Genomic DNA, 15,344 nt, shown 5'->3' with positions numbered 1-15,344 from the left:
ACAGGTAACCGTGATGGAGTCCCAGTCCCAGTCCCAGGATCGCAGAAGAGCTCCAGCCTGGACCGAACGGGAGGTACAGGATCTGATCGCCATCTGGGGAGATGAAGCAGTGCTCGCCGAACTCCGAAACAGTAAAAGAAACGGCAAAACATTAGAAAAGATCTCCAAGGCCATGAAGGACAGAGGCCATAACAGGGACGCGCGGCAGTGCCGCGTGAAAATTAAGGAGCTAAGGCAAGCCTACCACAAAGTCAGAGACGCAAACGGAAGGTCCGGGGCAGAGCCGCAAACATGCCGCTACTACGCGGAGCTGCATGCCATTCTAGGGGGTGCAGCCACCACTAGCCCAAGCGTGTTCTATGAGTCCCTCTCTGCAAACGGGGAAGCGGGTTCGGCGGACGAGGAAGATGAGGATGGAGAGAACATAGATAGCTCACAGCAGCAAGGAAGCGGAGAAACCAGTTACCCCAACAGCCAGGATATGTTTGTCACCCTGGACCTGGAAACAGTAACCCCCGAACTGACCCAAGACCCTGAGGGCACACAGGGGACCTCTGGTGAGTGTACCTTTGTAAATATTACACATGGCTTAAAAACAAGCGTGTTTAATGATTAATGATTAATTTGCCCTGGCAATCGCGGCCAGTACAGCTACTGGAAAAGTCTGTTAACGTGTATGGGGATGGAGCGGAAATCCTCCAGGGACATCTCTAGAAAGCTCTCCTTCATGTAATCCCAAAGCCTTTGCAAAAGGTTTCTGGGGAGGGCTGCCTTATCCCGTCCGCCATGGTAGGACACTTTACCACGCCAGGCCAGTAGCACGTAGTCTGGAATCATTGCATAACAAAGCATGGCAGCGTATGGTCCCGGTGTTTGCTGGCATGCAGACAACATCCATTCCTTATCACTCTTTGTTATCCTCAGGAGAGTGATATCATTCACGGTCACCTGGTTAAAATGGGGCAATTTTATTAAGGGGACATTCAGAGGTGCCCCTTCCTGGTCTGCTGAACAGAAATATTCCCCGCTGTTAACCACGCGGTGGGGGGGAGGGTTGAAGTGACCATCCCAGAGAATTGGGTGTGAGGGGGAGGGGAGTTAGTTGGGTTTGTGCTGCATGTTAAACCTGAAATCGCAGCCCCTCCTTTTACATTGCAAACCCATTTTAAATGGCACGGGTGCTTGGTATGGGAAATGAGGGCAGAACTGTTTGAAACCATCCCCACATGTTAAGAAGGTTAAAAAAGCCCAAAGACTATATGTCTTACCATGGCTGCCTGCAAGCTGAAATCTGTGTCCTGGCACTGCGTGAGTGATCTCTCACACCAAACCAGGAGACTCTCAATATAAGAGGAAAAATGCGACCTTGTAACGAAAGCACATGTGCTGTGTGATGTTGTGAACAGCAAAATCTAACGTGAAAGAGTCTACCCATTGTTCTCTAAAATGTATCTTTTTTAACAACCTCTCCCTTCTCCACCAGCTGCAAATCTTACTCCTTCGCAGAGGCTAGTGAATATTCGAAGAAGGAAGCGAAGGACGCGTGACGAAATGTTTACTGAACTTCAGACTGCCTCCCACGCTGACAGAGCACAGCTGAATGCGTGGAGGCAGTCAATGACTGATTTTAAAAAAGCCCAATATGAGCGAGAGGAGAGGTGGCGTGCTGAATCGCGGGCTGAAGAGGAGAAGTTGCGTGCTGAAACGCGGGCTGAAGAGGAGAGGTGGCGTCAACTTGTAATCAGAAAGCAAGAGTCGATGCTCCGGCTGCTGGAGCATCAAAGTGATATGCTCCTGCGTATGGTTGAGCTGCAGGAAAGGCAGCAGGAGCAGAGACCGCCGCTACAGCCCCTCTGTAACCAGCAGCCATCCTCCCCAAGTCCCATTGCCTCCTCACCCAGACGCCCAAGAACACGGTGGGGGGGCCTTCGGCCACCCACTCACTCCACCCTAGATGATTTCCATAGCAATAAGTTTTAAAGTTTTAAATTGGAGTGTGTCCTTTTCCTTCCCTCCTCCCCCACCCATCCCGGGCTACCTTTCCAATTATCCCCCTAGTTGTGTGCTGAATTAATAAAGAATGCATGAATGTGAAGCAACAATGACTTTATTGCCTCTGCAAGTGGTGCTCGAAGGGGGGAGGGTAGTGGGGGAGGGTGGGGTGGTTGGTTTGCAGGGAAGTAGAGTTAACAGGGTGGTGGGGGAGGGGCAGAGGGTTCATCAAGGAGCAACAAACAGAAGTTTCACTCCGTAGCCTGGCCAGTCACAAAACTGGTTTTCAACGCTTCTCTGATGCGCACCGCGCCCTGCTGTGCTCCTCTAACCGCCCTGGTGTCTGGCTGCGCGTAATCAGCGGCCAGGCGATTTGCCTCAACCTCCCACCCCGCCATAAATGTCTCCCCCTTACTTTCACATATATTGTGGAGCGCACAGCAAGTAGCAATAACAATGGGGAGATTCTTTTCGTTAAGGTCTGAGCGAGTCAGTAAGCTGCGCCAGCGCGCTTTTAAACGGCCAAATGCACATTCCACCACCATTCGGCACTTGCTCAGCCTGTAGTTGAACAGGTCCTGACTGCTGTCCAGGCTGCCTGTGTATGGCTTCATGAGCCATGGCATTAAGGGGTAGGCTGGGTCCCCAAGGATCACGATAGGCATTTCAACATCCCCAACTGTTATTTTCTGGTCTGGGAAGAAAGTCCCTTCCTCCAGCTTTCGAAACAGAAGAGACTGCCTGAAGACGCGAGCATCATGTACTCTTCCCGGCCAGCCCACGTTGATGTCGGTGAAACGTCCCTTGTGATCCACCAGGGCTTGCAGCAGCATTGAAAAGTACCCCTTGCGGTTTATGTAGTCGGTGGCTTGGTGCGCCGGTGCCAAGATAGGGATATGGGTTCCGTCTATCGCCCCACCACAGTTTGGGAATCCCATTGCAGCAAAGCCATCCACTATGGTCTGCACGTTTCCCAGAGTCACTACCCTTGATATCACCAGGTCTCTCATTGCCCTGGCAACTTGGATCACAGCAGCCCCCACAGTAGATTTGCCCACTCCAAATTGATTCCCGACTGACCGGTAGCTGTCTGGCGTTGCAAGCTTCCACAGGGCTATCGCCACTCGCTTCTCCACTGTGAGGGCTGCTCTCATCCTGGTATTCTGGCGCTTCAGGGCAGGGGAAAGCAAGTCACAAAGTTCCATGAAAGTGCCCTTACGCATGCGAAAGTTTCGCAGCCACTGGGCATCGTCCCAGACCTGCAACACGATGCGGTCCCACCACTCTGTGCTTGTTTCCCGGGCCCAGAATCGGCGGTCCACGGCATGAACCTGCCCCAGTAACACCAAGATTTCCACATTGCTGGGGCCTGTGCCTTGTGAGAGGTCCATGTCAATTTCCTCATCACTATCGTCGCCGCGCTGCAATCGCCTCCTCCTCAGCTGGTCCTGGTTTGGCTTTGGCATGTCCAGGAGGCTCTGCATGTTTTCCAGGACAATGCGCGTGGTGTTCATAGTGCTCAGAATTGCCGCGGTGATCTGAGCGGGCTCCATGATCCCAGTGCTGGCTATGGCGTCTGGTCTGAAAAAAGGCGCGAAAGTAGTATCTGACGGACCAGGGGAAGAAGGGAGGGAGGGAGAGAGGGAGGGAGGGGCGAGTGACACCGCGTACAGGTACAGGGAATTAAAATCAAGAAAGGTGGCTTTGCATCAGGGAGAAACACAAACAACTGTCACACAGAATGCCCCCCCCCCCAAAGATTGAACTCAAAAGCCTGGGTTTAGCAGGAGGGAGGGGGGAAGCAAATGAATGGAGAATAAATCTATTTTTTACATCTTAAGACGACGGCGCAGCATGACTGATAGCCCTTGGCATTTTCTGGGTGCTTGGCAGCAAATACTGGGCGCTTGGCAGTAAGCCTTCAGGTCTATTGCACGATCTGATGCCCACTGCAGTATGACAACGATGGATACCAGTCGTAATATACTATCTTCTGCCCAAAAGGCAAGGGGTTGCTGCTGTATAGCAATGTTGCCCCATCCTGCGAATAATACATCTGATAACCATCATCATCAAGGCAAGGGGGCTGGTGCAATGCAGCCCCACGGCTGCCAGCCCCATGTCTGCCAGCACCCAGATAGCCCTCGGCCTCTTCTGGGTGCTTAGCAGACAATATTGGGCACTTGGCAGAAAATAGCATACTACGACTGATAACCATCATTGTCTGCCCGGGTGCCCATGATCGACAGCCACTGCAGTACGATGACGACGGTTACCAGTTGTAATATACCATCTTCTACCAAAAGGCAAGGGGCTGGTGCAATGCAGCCCTACGGCTGCCAGCCCCACAGCTGCCAGCACCCAGATCGCCAATGAAGGCTACCAGTCATGCTGCACCGTCTACCGCCAAAAGGCAGTAAGCTGCTGCTGCTGTTTAGCAATGCAGTCCCACGTTTGCCGGCACCCGGAAGAGATATGGTGACGGTGAGCTGAGCTGAGCGGGCTCAATGCTTGGCGTGGTATGTTGTCTGCACAGGTAACCCAGGTAAAAAGGCGCGAATCTATTGTCTGCCGTTGCTGTGACGGCGGGGGAGGGGCCTGACGCAATGTACCCAGAACCCCTCGCGGCACTGCTTTGCATCATCCGGGCATTGCGATCTCAACCCATAATTCCAATGGGCGCCGGAGGCTCCGGGAACTGTGGGATAGGTACCATAGTGCAATGCGCCGGAAGTCGACGCTAGCCTCGGTACTGTGGACGCGGTCCGCCGACTTCATGCACTTAGAGCATTTTAGGTGGGGACACACACAATCGGCTGCATACAACCGGTTTCTATAAAACCGGCTTCTATAAATCCGACCTAATTCTGTAGTGTAGACATAGCCTTAGTCTGTCCCTTCACCAGGCAGGATGGTTCCCTCTCTACTAGCGGTTTGTCTAGTTCCCAATAGTTTTAAATGTCCCAATCACTGGCAATTTTTAAATCAAAATTTGGATGTTCCTTCTAAAAGATCTGCACTTGTTCCAGCAGGAATTCTTTGGGGGCAGTTCTCTGGCCTGTGTTATACAGGAGGTCAGATTAGATGATCACAATGGTCCCTTCTGGCCTTGGAATCTCTGACTCCAAAAGCAATAGGACATCATCCATCACATCCCTTGGCAGATTATTCCGCATCCTCCGATTCCCACCAGCAGGAATTTTATCCTGACATGCAGTGTGAATTGTCATCAAGTAACTTCATCCCAATGTTCCATTAGCCACCCCTTCTGCCAGCTCAGGCGTACACCCATTGCCATGATCAGTCTGTTCTCCTTTCCCTCACATCAGCTGTTGCCTAACCCAGCTTTATATATGTAATTCTTTTCTTGTAAGTCATTCCCTGGATCATTTTCGTTTGCCCTTTTCTGAACTCCTCTTAGATGTGTCACTATCTTGCTGGAAGTACGTTGCCCAAAGCTGAACACCGTGTTCTAGGTGTGGCCCCACATGAAAGGTGCTAATCAGACAGGTTTTGGCTTGAGGGCATCCATTTTGGCTTTGCCTGGGACATGAGTGAAAAGAAGAGATCAGTATTTAGGAGTCAATCAGCATATGACTGATCCAGTGAAAGCCTTACTGGAAAGTGTGTAAAGCCACAATCTCTCAGGGCAATGTGCTATGTACCTTGCGTCAGCCCTGCTTAAGCACGTAGGCAGGAGCGGCGCCAGGGTTTTTGGCGCCCTAGGTGGGGGTCCTTCCGCGCTCCCGGTCGCCGTCGGCAATTCTGCAGCGGGGGGGGTCCTTCCGCGCTCCCGGTCTTCGGGGCACTTCGGCGGCGGGTCCTGAAGCGAGTGAAGGACCCGCCACAGAATTGCCGCCAAAGACTCGGAGCGCGGAAGGACCCCCCCGCCGCCGAGGGCAGCAAAATGCCGCCCCCCCAAATCCTGGTGCCCTAGGCAACCGCCTAGGTCGCCTAAATTGAAGCGCCATCCCTGCACGTAGGAATCAGATGCCCTGAGGCATGGTAAGATACAATGCAGATAGACAGGGAGTATAGTGCCTTTAAATTAATTGTCCAGCCTCAGCCAAGTACAGCTGAGGCCCCCTAGAGAAAATCAGTTCTGGGAGCAAGGAGAATTTGGCATCCCTGGGCATCTGATTGCTGTAGAGAAACAAGTTGTTTGTTTTCAGCTGATCAGATGAAGGGTGCTGTCCTCCCGGAATCGTTATTCCTGACACAGACGGAAAAAGTTAGTCAGCAAGAGACGGTTCGGATTTAAAACCACCAACTTGCACACTGCAGACAAGTGGACACCACACAGTGCCAGCTGGGACTAAAAGCACAGGAAAGTTCACAAGATGATCACTGGGAGGGTTTTGACAGCAGATGCACGCGTGCATTGCCGTTTCTTGACAAATAGCCGATGGCCAAAATTAGCACCCATATGGTACTTGCAATGGAGCTGCAAAACAAATAGCTTTTTATGACTCAAATGTATATAACAAGGGAGGCTTCACCCACAGACCCTTCACCTCCGTATCCATGATGATACATCATGAGAACAATCACCCGGGGAACTTGCTTCTGGCCAGCTAGGAGTTGGTTGGACATTGCAAGCTCTCCTCTTCTGCTGGCTCCAAGCTGCACAGTGTGCAGAGGGATTCAGGCCCAGCTGATTTCAGGATGTCATTGCCTGGAGGGATTCTATTTGCAGTGTTCTAGGACGCTGCTGGAAAATATACAAGCACCTTTAGTACAGAAGACCCTCGTGTCAGCCTGCACACTCCAATCTCGCAGAGGCTCTAGTTCTAAGTCTTGGAATTATTCAAGATGCTAACCTGTGAGACCACCTTCTGCCTACCCTCCATTCTGTTACGTTATTACAGCGCTCATCAGAAATGCCTTCCTGCTTCCCAGGTGCCCACCTGCCCAGTCAACCCTGTTCCTTGCAGCAATAGCTGTGCCGGCTGCACTGAGTTGCCTCTTGTTCTCTGCGAGTTTATGTAGGTGGTTCCTGCAGCAACATGTCCTGGAGAGAGGCCAAATAATTTTCATACCTATGTCCCCTTTATCACATCTCAGTGCACAGCCATGAAGCAGAATGCAAAGGTCAGAAGGCGGCGTGTGATAGTGTAGGAGTTCGAGCAGTGGCTGGGAGCTTTTTGGCATGTAAGCGAAGACAGCTCTTCAGTGGCAGAAAAATGATTCCTCCCTATTTAATGCCAAGAAATAATCCTCTTTATGTAACTTAGACTGAGGTGAAACATTCCAGTGGTTGAACATTCCACTCGGACTGCAGTAGGAAGCAGCTTTACCTGTACAAGTTAACTCTCAAACTGCCAGTTCAGCTCAGATCTTCACTTGGACTGCTACTGTAGGCCCCTGAGATGTCAGTTTTTGTATACAGTGAACACCACCTATTAATATTAATAATAACTGATATTAAGGTTGCACTCAAAGATCCCATCCCGGATCACGCTCCCACTGTGCTAAGCACAATGTATAAACACAGAGGAAATCATAGGCCTTGCCTCAAGGAACCCGAAGTCTAAGAAGGCCTCAAGTGCATCCACGGAGTTTAGAAAGGGAGTTGAAGGCATCCGAGTCAGGGGTGGAGCATATAACAGAACCAGAGTCACAGGTCCCAGTGCTCTCTGTACTAACAAACAGCCAACACATTTTGTATCCATCTGCTTGCGTGCCTCTTCCCCTGGAGGAGGATGGATGGAAAGAAATCTGCATCGGTTTCATTCCTGGCTCACCTGGTTTTAACAACTTGTGGCTTCTTTGCATTCCTAGGCAGTGGACCCATCCAGCTGTGGCAGTTCCTGCTGGAGCTGCTCACCGACAAGTCCTGCCAATCCTTCATCAGCTGGACAGGCGATGGCTGGGAATTCAAGCTCTCGGACCCAGACGAGGTATGGCCCATTATAACTGATCAGAGACCATTGAAAATGCTTAGGAGAATAATCTAAGTCCTCTCTCTTCATGGCTGAGATGCTACAAGTCCTGTCAGTATGATCCTGTGTGTGTGTGTGTGTGTGTGTGTGTGTGTGTAGGGGGGGGTGGAACAAGGTAGTAGGGTGTTGCTCCCTCAATGTTTTCTGGAAAAATCAATGGTTTAGAGAGTGCCCATGAAAGTCTGATTATTAATGAGCAATTATGAATTGTATTGCAGTGGCACCTAGAAACTAGGTGAAATATTTCATACCAAAGTTGGGGTTTTTTGGTGAAAAATGAAAATTCAGCAACAGCAAAAGGCATCGCCACTTTGTGTCATTTTTGCCCAATCGTTTCTGTCGTGAGGAAAGATAATTCTGAGACAAATAAAGCGCTTCCATTTTTCAGTTCAAAATTTCCTTTAATTGTATTTAAAAAAACAGTCAAAAATGGTTTAAATGGTTGAAATTGAAACAAAATATTGCAACGTTGTAAAAGAAAAAAAAAAAGTTTAGTTGGAGCCAAAACAATTTTTCTTGATTTGCCAAAAATGTTGAAAAAAATTGTTTTCAGTTTTACCCGACACTATTTCCCCTCGATGTTATTTGCACAGCTCTAGAGGCCACCAGCCGTGGACCAGGCCCCAAGCATGCTAGGCGCTGTATGCACAAAAAGACAGTCACTGCCCCAAAGAGCCTAAAATTATCCCCTTCCCCGTCTCTTGTCTTCATCTGATTCCACTTCATGATCCCCCAGCAGAATCCATGGGTGCTGTTTCACCAGCCCAGGAGGGATTTGATCTGCTGGCCCTCTGCAAACCCTGACATGCAACTCCTCCCTGAGTCCATTCTTCATGATGAGGGGGAGAAAAAGCTTATCACCATTAGCTCTCCCAGCGGCAGAAGCTCCCAGCCCCTTATCACCCAGCCAAGCCAGGAGGAAGAGACTTATTTTAATATCTACACTTAATCTATGAGCCCTTCTTCACCTTTGTTCTCCTCTTCCAGGTTGCCAGGCGATGGGGCAAGAGGAAAAACAAGCCCAAGATGAACTACGAGAAGCTGAGCCGTGGGCTTCGCTACTACTATGACAAGAACATCATCCACAAGACGGCCGGCAAGCGCTACGTGTACCGTTTCGTCTGCGACCTGCAGAGCCTTCTGGGCTACACGCCCGAGGAACTCCATGCCATGCTGGACGTCAAACCCGATGCCGATGAGTGAATCGGACCAGCCAGACTGTGTGGAAGGTTGTGTCGTGTCGGTCTGGAGATTCAACAAGACCTTAAAAAAAAATTTTTTTTTTTTTTGCAGTTAAATATCTATCTATATTTTTTCAAGAGCAACTCAAATTTGACATTTTTGATGGGGAGAGGAGGGTGGGCAAAGTCAAGCTTTTGGCTGAATCTGACAATGTTTGGTTGGGAGAAGAAAGATGGAACTTTTTATCTGAAAGTTCTCTGAGAGGTTTTTGAGGGTGAATTTCTTAGTTTTAAGGAAGCCAGAAAAATATAGCTCACTTAAAAAAAAATTAAAATAAACCCTCCCCATCTCATACCATCTGGAAACATTATTAATGAAAAGATCCCCTTGATTACTGTGTTACCAGCGCAACAAACTGACAATTCAGGAAGTGACAAGACTCCTAAGGATTATGCGATTGGTTCTTTTATTGATGGGAGGGGCAAAGGGAAGGTGGAACTTCCTGTTTTGTGGGAGGGGATGACATAGGAAAAAACAAGAACAGGTATTGTTCCTTTGCTTTTCTGTCGGTTATTTTTCTGTTACACAAAAGACAGATTTTTTTTTAGGAGGGACCAAGATTTTTTTAATTATTATTTGTTAAAATTTTATTTTATTAAATTTTGTGCCAGTATTTTTTTTAAAATAGTCTTAAGCTCCAAGATGGTCTCAGTCTTGCAATATTGTGTGTGTATGTATGTTTCTGTTATGCCAGCAGAGAGTTTTATCACAGTGAAGAAAAAATAATTGTTTATGTAGACCCCACTGGAGAAGTGTAGCGCTCTGACTTATGATCTCTGAATCTTATGTGAAGGAAAATGAGTGCCAAATCAGCCACCAAAAATGCTGGGAGGATGCTTTGCATTTGCATTGAGTCCCATGCACTTTGCTCTATTGTTTGTTGCTAAAGCTGGATGAAATGTCTCAAAAGGAAATTTTGTTGTTGTTGTTGTTGTTAAAAAACATCTTTTTGGGACAGCCATATTTTCAAAACCATGGTTTTTGTTTTAAATTTCTGATGTATCGAAAATGTTGCTGACATTTTCATATATCATTTTCAAAATCAGAAAGTGGTTTTTTTTTAAAGGAATGTTTTTAACACTTTGAAGTAACTGCTAATTTGTTTTGTTTAATATCCCACCCCGTGACTAAGCTGAGCAAAGAAGTTCAGTTTTGACATTTTCCTATTTTGAATGCAGTCAGTGCTGAAGGGAAAATGGAAAAATGCGTTAGGGAAAAAAAATCATGAAAAGTTTTGAACGATGAAAAGTGAAACAAGGATGATTTGGAAACTTTTGATGGTTTTTCCCTCCGTTTTTGACCAGTGCTGCCTGCAGTGCTGTACGGTCAGCCATTCTAGACACATCCAAAATGGAAACTCAGACTCAAATGGGAGCAATCCCTCAAGATGCCTTGCACACAAGCCCAGTCCAGTGAAACTTGCACGCACATGCTTAAACTCATGAATAGCCCCATTGAAGTGAGTGGACTATTTGTGTGCCTGATGTTAAGCATGTGCTTAACTGCTTTGCTGGATCAGGCTTTGAGCCCGGAGTGTGTGGATACAGCTTAGACATGGAGGATATATTTACACAACAAACTCCTCCCCGCAGCCGCAATTCTCAGAGCCGACTGGGGCTCACACCGCGGGGTTAAAAATATCAGTGTGGATATTCGGGCTCGGGCTGAAGCCTGGGCTCCATGACCCTCCCGTCTTGCCAAATTTCAGATCCCAGGCTCCAGCCCGAGCCTGAACGTCTACACTGTTGTTTTTGGCCCCACAGCCTGAGCCCCAGGAGCCTGAGTCAGCTGGCCTGGGCTCTGAGACTCACTGCCAGGGGTCTTTTTTTTTTTTTTTTTCTGTGTAGACATCCCTTAGGGCCTGATCCTCCTCTCCCTTGCCCTTTGTAACTCCATTGACTTCAGAGCAATCACTCCTGATGTACTCCTGGTGTACATCAGGAGGGGGATTGATCCCACTGAAGCTAGTGGCCAACTCTTCATTAGCTTTAATTCTGGACCAGTCCCAAAGTGAAGGGGAGAATCAGGCCCTGAGTTTTAAATGTTTAGACCAGATTCTGAAACCAGATCCACACGGGTAAATCCCTGCCAATCTGACTGTAGGATTTGGGCTTTCGACTTTAAATATCTTTTTTTTTTTTGGTAAAGACAGTATTAAATATTTGAACTGGATATATTTTCTTTAACGGCTGAACTAATTTCCGAAGCTCTGCGGTGAATCAATACAGAGAGTGGGAGGGTGGAGAGACTTTGTAGATCAATGCAGGGGAAACAGAACAATGGGAGATCATGTATCAGGTCTGCAGAACTGGGCTCTGAATAAAAGTTGCTAAAAACACTCTTGTATTTAGTCTGAACATCCAGTTTGCTTCCTGTTTTCCCATCTCTGTGAAGCCAGAGCACTGGGGTATAGGAGGGCAGGGTCAAACAGGAAGCCATGGGATGCTGTCAGTTGAGTTCTATGGAAAGATGATGCCCTGACACAAAGGTGCTGAGCTCCCATTGGACTCTACAAGAACGGCATGTGTTCAGGCCCTGTGAATATCAGGGCGTTCGTTTTTAAGCAAGCTTTATTTGATTGAAACTCAGTCAGGCCCGGCGTGTCAGAGAGCTTAGCCTGGCTTAGCAGGCTGGTAGGTGTAAAGCTGAACACATGGAAAAATGTAGCAAGCTGATTAGGGGGGCGTTTAAACCAAGAATGTTGAAGGCAGATGGTGGCTATGGGGCCAGGGAAGTCCAGGTGTCAGAGTACATGTCTGGGGCTAAGACCTGATCCCGCCCAACGTACAGAGAGGACTGGTGCAGATGAAGGAAAGCGTGATGGAAGGAAGGTGAAAGGAGCATGCACTGAATGAAGAAAGGACAGTCTGCCTTCTGAAAGAGCAGTTCTCATCTAGCATCTTGAGCATTCAATGCCTTTAACCCTCAGCAAAGGGGGACTGGCAGCTGTGGCAGGTGAGAGATTGCAGAAGTGAGAAAGGAGGGCTGATGCAAAAGGGGATTGGAGTTCAGCTCAAGCTGGAGGAAGCAAAGGAAGATGCTGATGTTGTGCTGCTGTAGACCAGGTGCTCCTCCTCCCTGCTAGAAACTAGATGCAAAGAGAGAATATGTGAAGTCAAACGCCCGTCCAGAAGGTGACTGATTCATAGCTGTGTACGGCGGGCTGTGCTGTAGTGGGAAGGCTGAGTGAGGCTGCTCCCTGCACTTTGAGTAGGCTGAAGGCATCTTGATGGAGCTTTTGAGTGATAAAGGTGGTGGTAGCTGAGTGCAGAGAGTTAGTTTGGGCTTCTGAGAAGATATATAAGGAGGAAGATTTCAGGCTCTGTTTTCCAGGGAGGCAGAGAACCACTTGAACCAGAGGTGATTCCAGCAAAATACACTTGTCCCAAATAAAACCAGCATAGTAGCCTGTGACTCTTTAAATTCTCAACTGGTAACACAATTCTCCTAGGCTTCTGGGGTTTTATAAGTTCCATAGAACCACAGAAAGTGCCCTTAGGTTAACATGTTACAGTGTCAGTTCTGGGCAGTTTGTAGCCAGACCTTAAATCATCACCTTTAATTTACAGGATTACTCCTGTAAAGGGTGTTAGTGACCAGGGCAGACGTCCCACCACTCTTTCTGCCTTCTAACCCACCCAGCAAGTGTCTGTCCCCTGGGGTTGGTCACAGTGCAGAGTCCCCCAGTTCAGTTCAAGCAGAAAGTCAGTCAGTAATCATAGAATATCAGGGTTGGAAGGGACCTCAGGAGGTCATCTAGTCCAACCCCCTGCTCAAAGCAGGACCAATCCCCAACTATTTTTTTTTGCCCCAGATCCCTAAGTGGCCCCATCAAGGATTGAACTCACAACGCTGGGTTTAGCAGGCCAATGCTCAAACCACTGAGCTATCGCTATCCCTACCCCCCTACTTTACTATGAATGGTTGGGACTTGGGTTTGTGTGCTGACCCCCAATATTTCTGCCAGACCTGATCAAGTCATTCATTCCACGAGGGTTGATTGTGGGCAGATTTTCTGTATTAAGCTGTTTCTACCCAAGACAATCTGTTTCCATAACGTACAGGGATATGTTCTCAAAGTGATCTAGAAGGGCTACAAAATGAATGGTGCCATCTTTGCCAACATGTTCCTACCAATGCTTTGCCAAGTTTACTCACCATCCTTTGCCATCCAGATTGCAATCTGCATGTAAATGCCACAAGCGTCAGACAGAATAGCCTTGGTGACATGTACTGACTTGACCCATAATTTGCTTCCCCTCCCTCCCCCCTTCTAGGCTAGAGCCTGTCACAGAAAGCACAGTGTGCTGTTTATACACTGGAAAATTGCAGATTTTTTTTTAAATGCATGTTGACTATTGAACAGGGATGTGTGACCCAGATGAGATAAAGTTAAGGCCAAATATGTACCTGCACCTAAACCTCCAACTGCATCTTTTATGAGGTGTGAAAAAGTTTGGTTAACCTACATACACGCAATATCTATAGAATGTGTGTGAAAGAGAGCATGCACTGGGGTTGCAATTCACCTCTGTGCAAAGATCCAGCACGAGTCTTATTTTGATGGGTTAACTGGTGTCTAGTGCTGGCCCCTCTGGACTGGGGTGAATTGCACCCTGGGCAAATATTTAAACCAGATTTAATTCAATGAATTTCTCTTTTGTTCTGGAATTTCTCAAATCTGTTAATTGATTCCAAATATTTTTATGACTAATTCTTGATCTTGTAGTTCACTGCAAGTACTTAATAGCCAACATATTGTGCTTCAGCACCCAAGTCACATGATATGGGCCCATTTTTCCAACTGGATGAGGCTAATTCTATGCATGTTATTCTTACATGCCTAGAAATGTAGGGCTGGAAGGGACCTGTAGAGATCAGCTAGTCCATCCCCTCCACGCTGAGGCAGGATTCTTTGTATTGTTGAATACTTCAGGAATTCAAAGTTTGCTTGTTGGGAATATTCTGCGACATTGGTTTAAAGTGGCTTTCTTCCAGTAAAATTATGCCTGGAAAGAAAAGGGACCTCAGTCAAAGGGAATTCATTTAAAAAATTTGAACAGATATTTACAGACATTTTTTCATTACAGCATTTGCCCATCTCTCGCTGTGTATGTGTAGATGATTATAATACACAAAAGATGATACACAGACACCTATACATTTGTATGTATTAGAATCACATACACACATGTGTACGTGTGTGCATCAGTTTTTTACACTCGATTACACTTCCCGGTTCTGCCCAGAAGAGTATTATCATTCTGTGAGAATCCACTCTTGAGGTATATCTGAACAGGACACGAACCAAGTTATACATAGTTTTGAGAAAAGAAGACTGAGGGGGGACCTGATAAGGTCTTCAAATATACTAAGGGCTTTTATGGTGATCAATTGTTCTCCATGTCCACTGAAGGAAGGACAAGAAGTAATGGGCTTAATCTGAAGCAAGGGAGATTTAGGTTAGATATTAGAAGTATCTTTCTAATTGTAAGGTTAGATAAGCTCTGGACCAGGCTTCCAGGGGAGGTTGTGGAATCCCCATCATTGGAGATTTTCAAGAACAGGTTAAACACACACCTGTCTGGGATGGTCTAGGTTTATTTAGTCCTGCCTCAGCACAGGATGTTGGCCTAGATGACCTCTTGAGGTCTCTTCCAGACGTACATTTCGAAGATGATTCATCATTGGCCTAAAATGTAACCTTCTCTCAGGAGATTTCCAGCTCAATGTCAAGATAAAAAAAAAAAAGAATGGTTCCAATATGCATCTGAAATTTAGGACACATCCAAATCCCTGCACTTTTTGAGCATCGCTGTTTGGGAGGTGACCTTGATGGGGTTATTAGAGCTTGTTGAGTTTCTTTTCATTCTAAACACTGCAAATGTGCTTTCCTTTGCATGCGTCTCTCTGATGGGGTCTATAGAACATCAGTCGAGCTATTGTCTACATTCCAAAGAATTTTAAATACATGATAAATATATGTATACATGTGTGTTATAATGGAATATCCCCAGGAATTAACTGCCTCAGTAAAAGAACATGTCTTTTTTTGTTTTGTTTTTACACATGGGATTTTTTTAAAGCTGATAAACAGAGAGAAAAAAAGAGATTGTTATATTGTGCTGTTCAACTATTTTCCAACTTGTATTTTCATATAATTTATAT

General features: G+C 47.1%; 1 protein-coding gene across 4 annotated transcripts in view; it reads left to right on the top strand.

Moving 5' to 3' along the window:
- ETS1 (ETS proto-oncogene 1, transcription factor) overlaps positions 1-10,942 on the top strand; it is a 120,693-nt gene extending 109,751 nt beyond the window's left edge. For all 4 annotated transcript variants that reach the window (XM_024209612.2, XM_024209611.2, XM_024209613.2 and 1 more), the window contains 2 exons: positions 7,774-7,892; positions 8,922-10,942. In XM_024209612.2, coding sequence (XP_024065380.1) covers positions 7,774-7,892; positions 8,922-9,137 — 335 coding nt within the window. In that variant the 3' untranslated portion in view covers positions 9,138-10,942. The remainder of the gene's footprint in view (positions 1-7,773; positions 7,893-8,921) is intronic.
- The last annotated feature ends 4,402 nt before the right edge of the window (positions 10,943-15,344 follow it).

The sequence above is a fragment of the Terrapene carolina genome, unplaced genomic scaffold (assembly GCF_002925995.2).
Source record: "Terrapene carolina triunguis isolate 2854851 unplaced genomic scaffold, T_m_triunguis-2.0 Scaffold374, whole genome shotgun sequence".
NCBI lineage: Eukaryota > Metazoa > Chordata > Testudines > Emydidae > Terrapene > Terrapene triunguis.
This window is presented reverse-complemented; position numbering and strand designations above follow the sequence as displayed.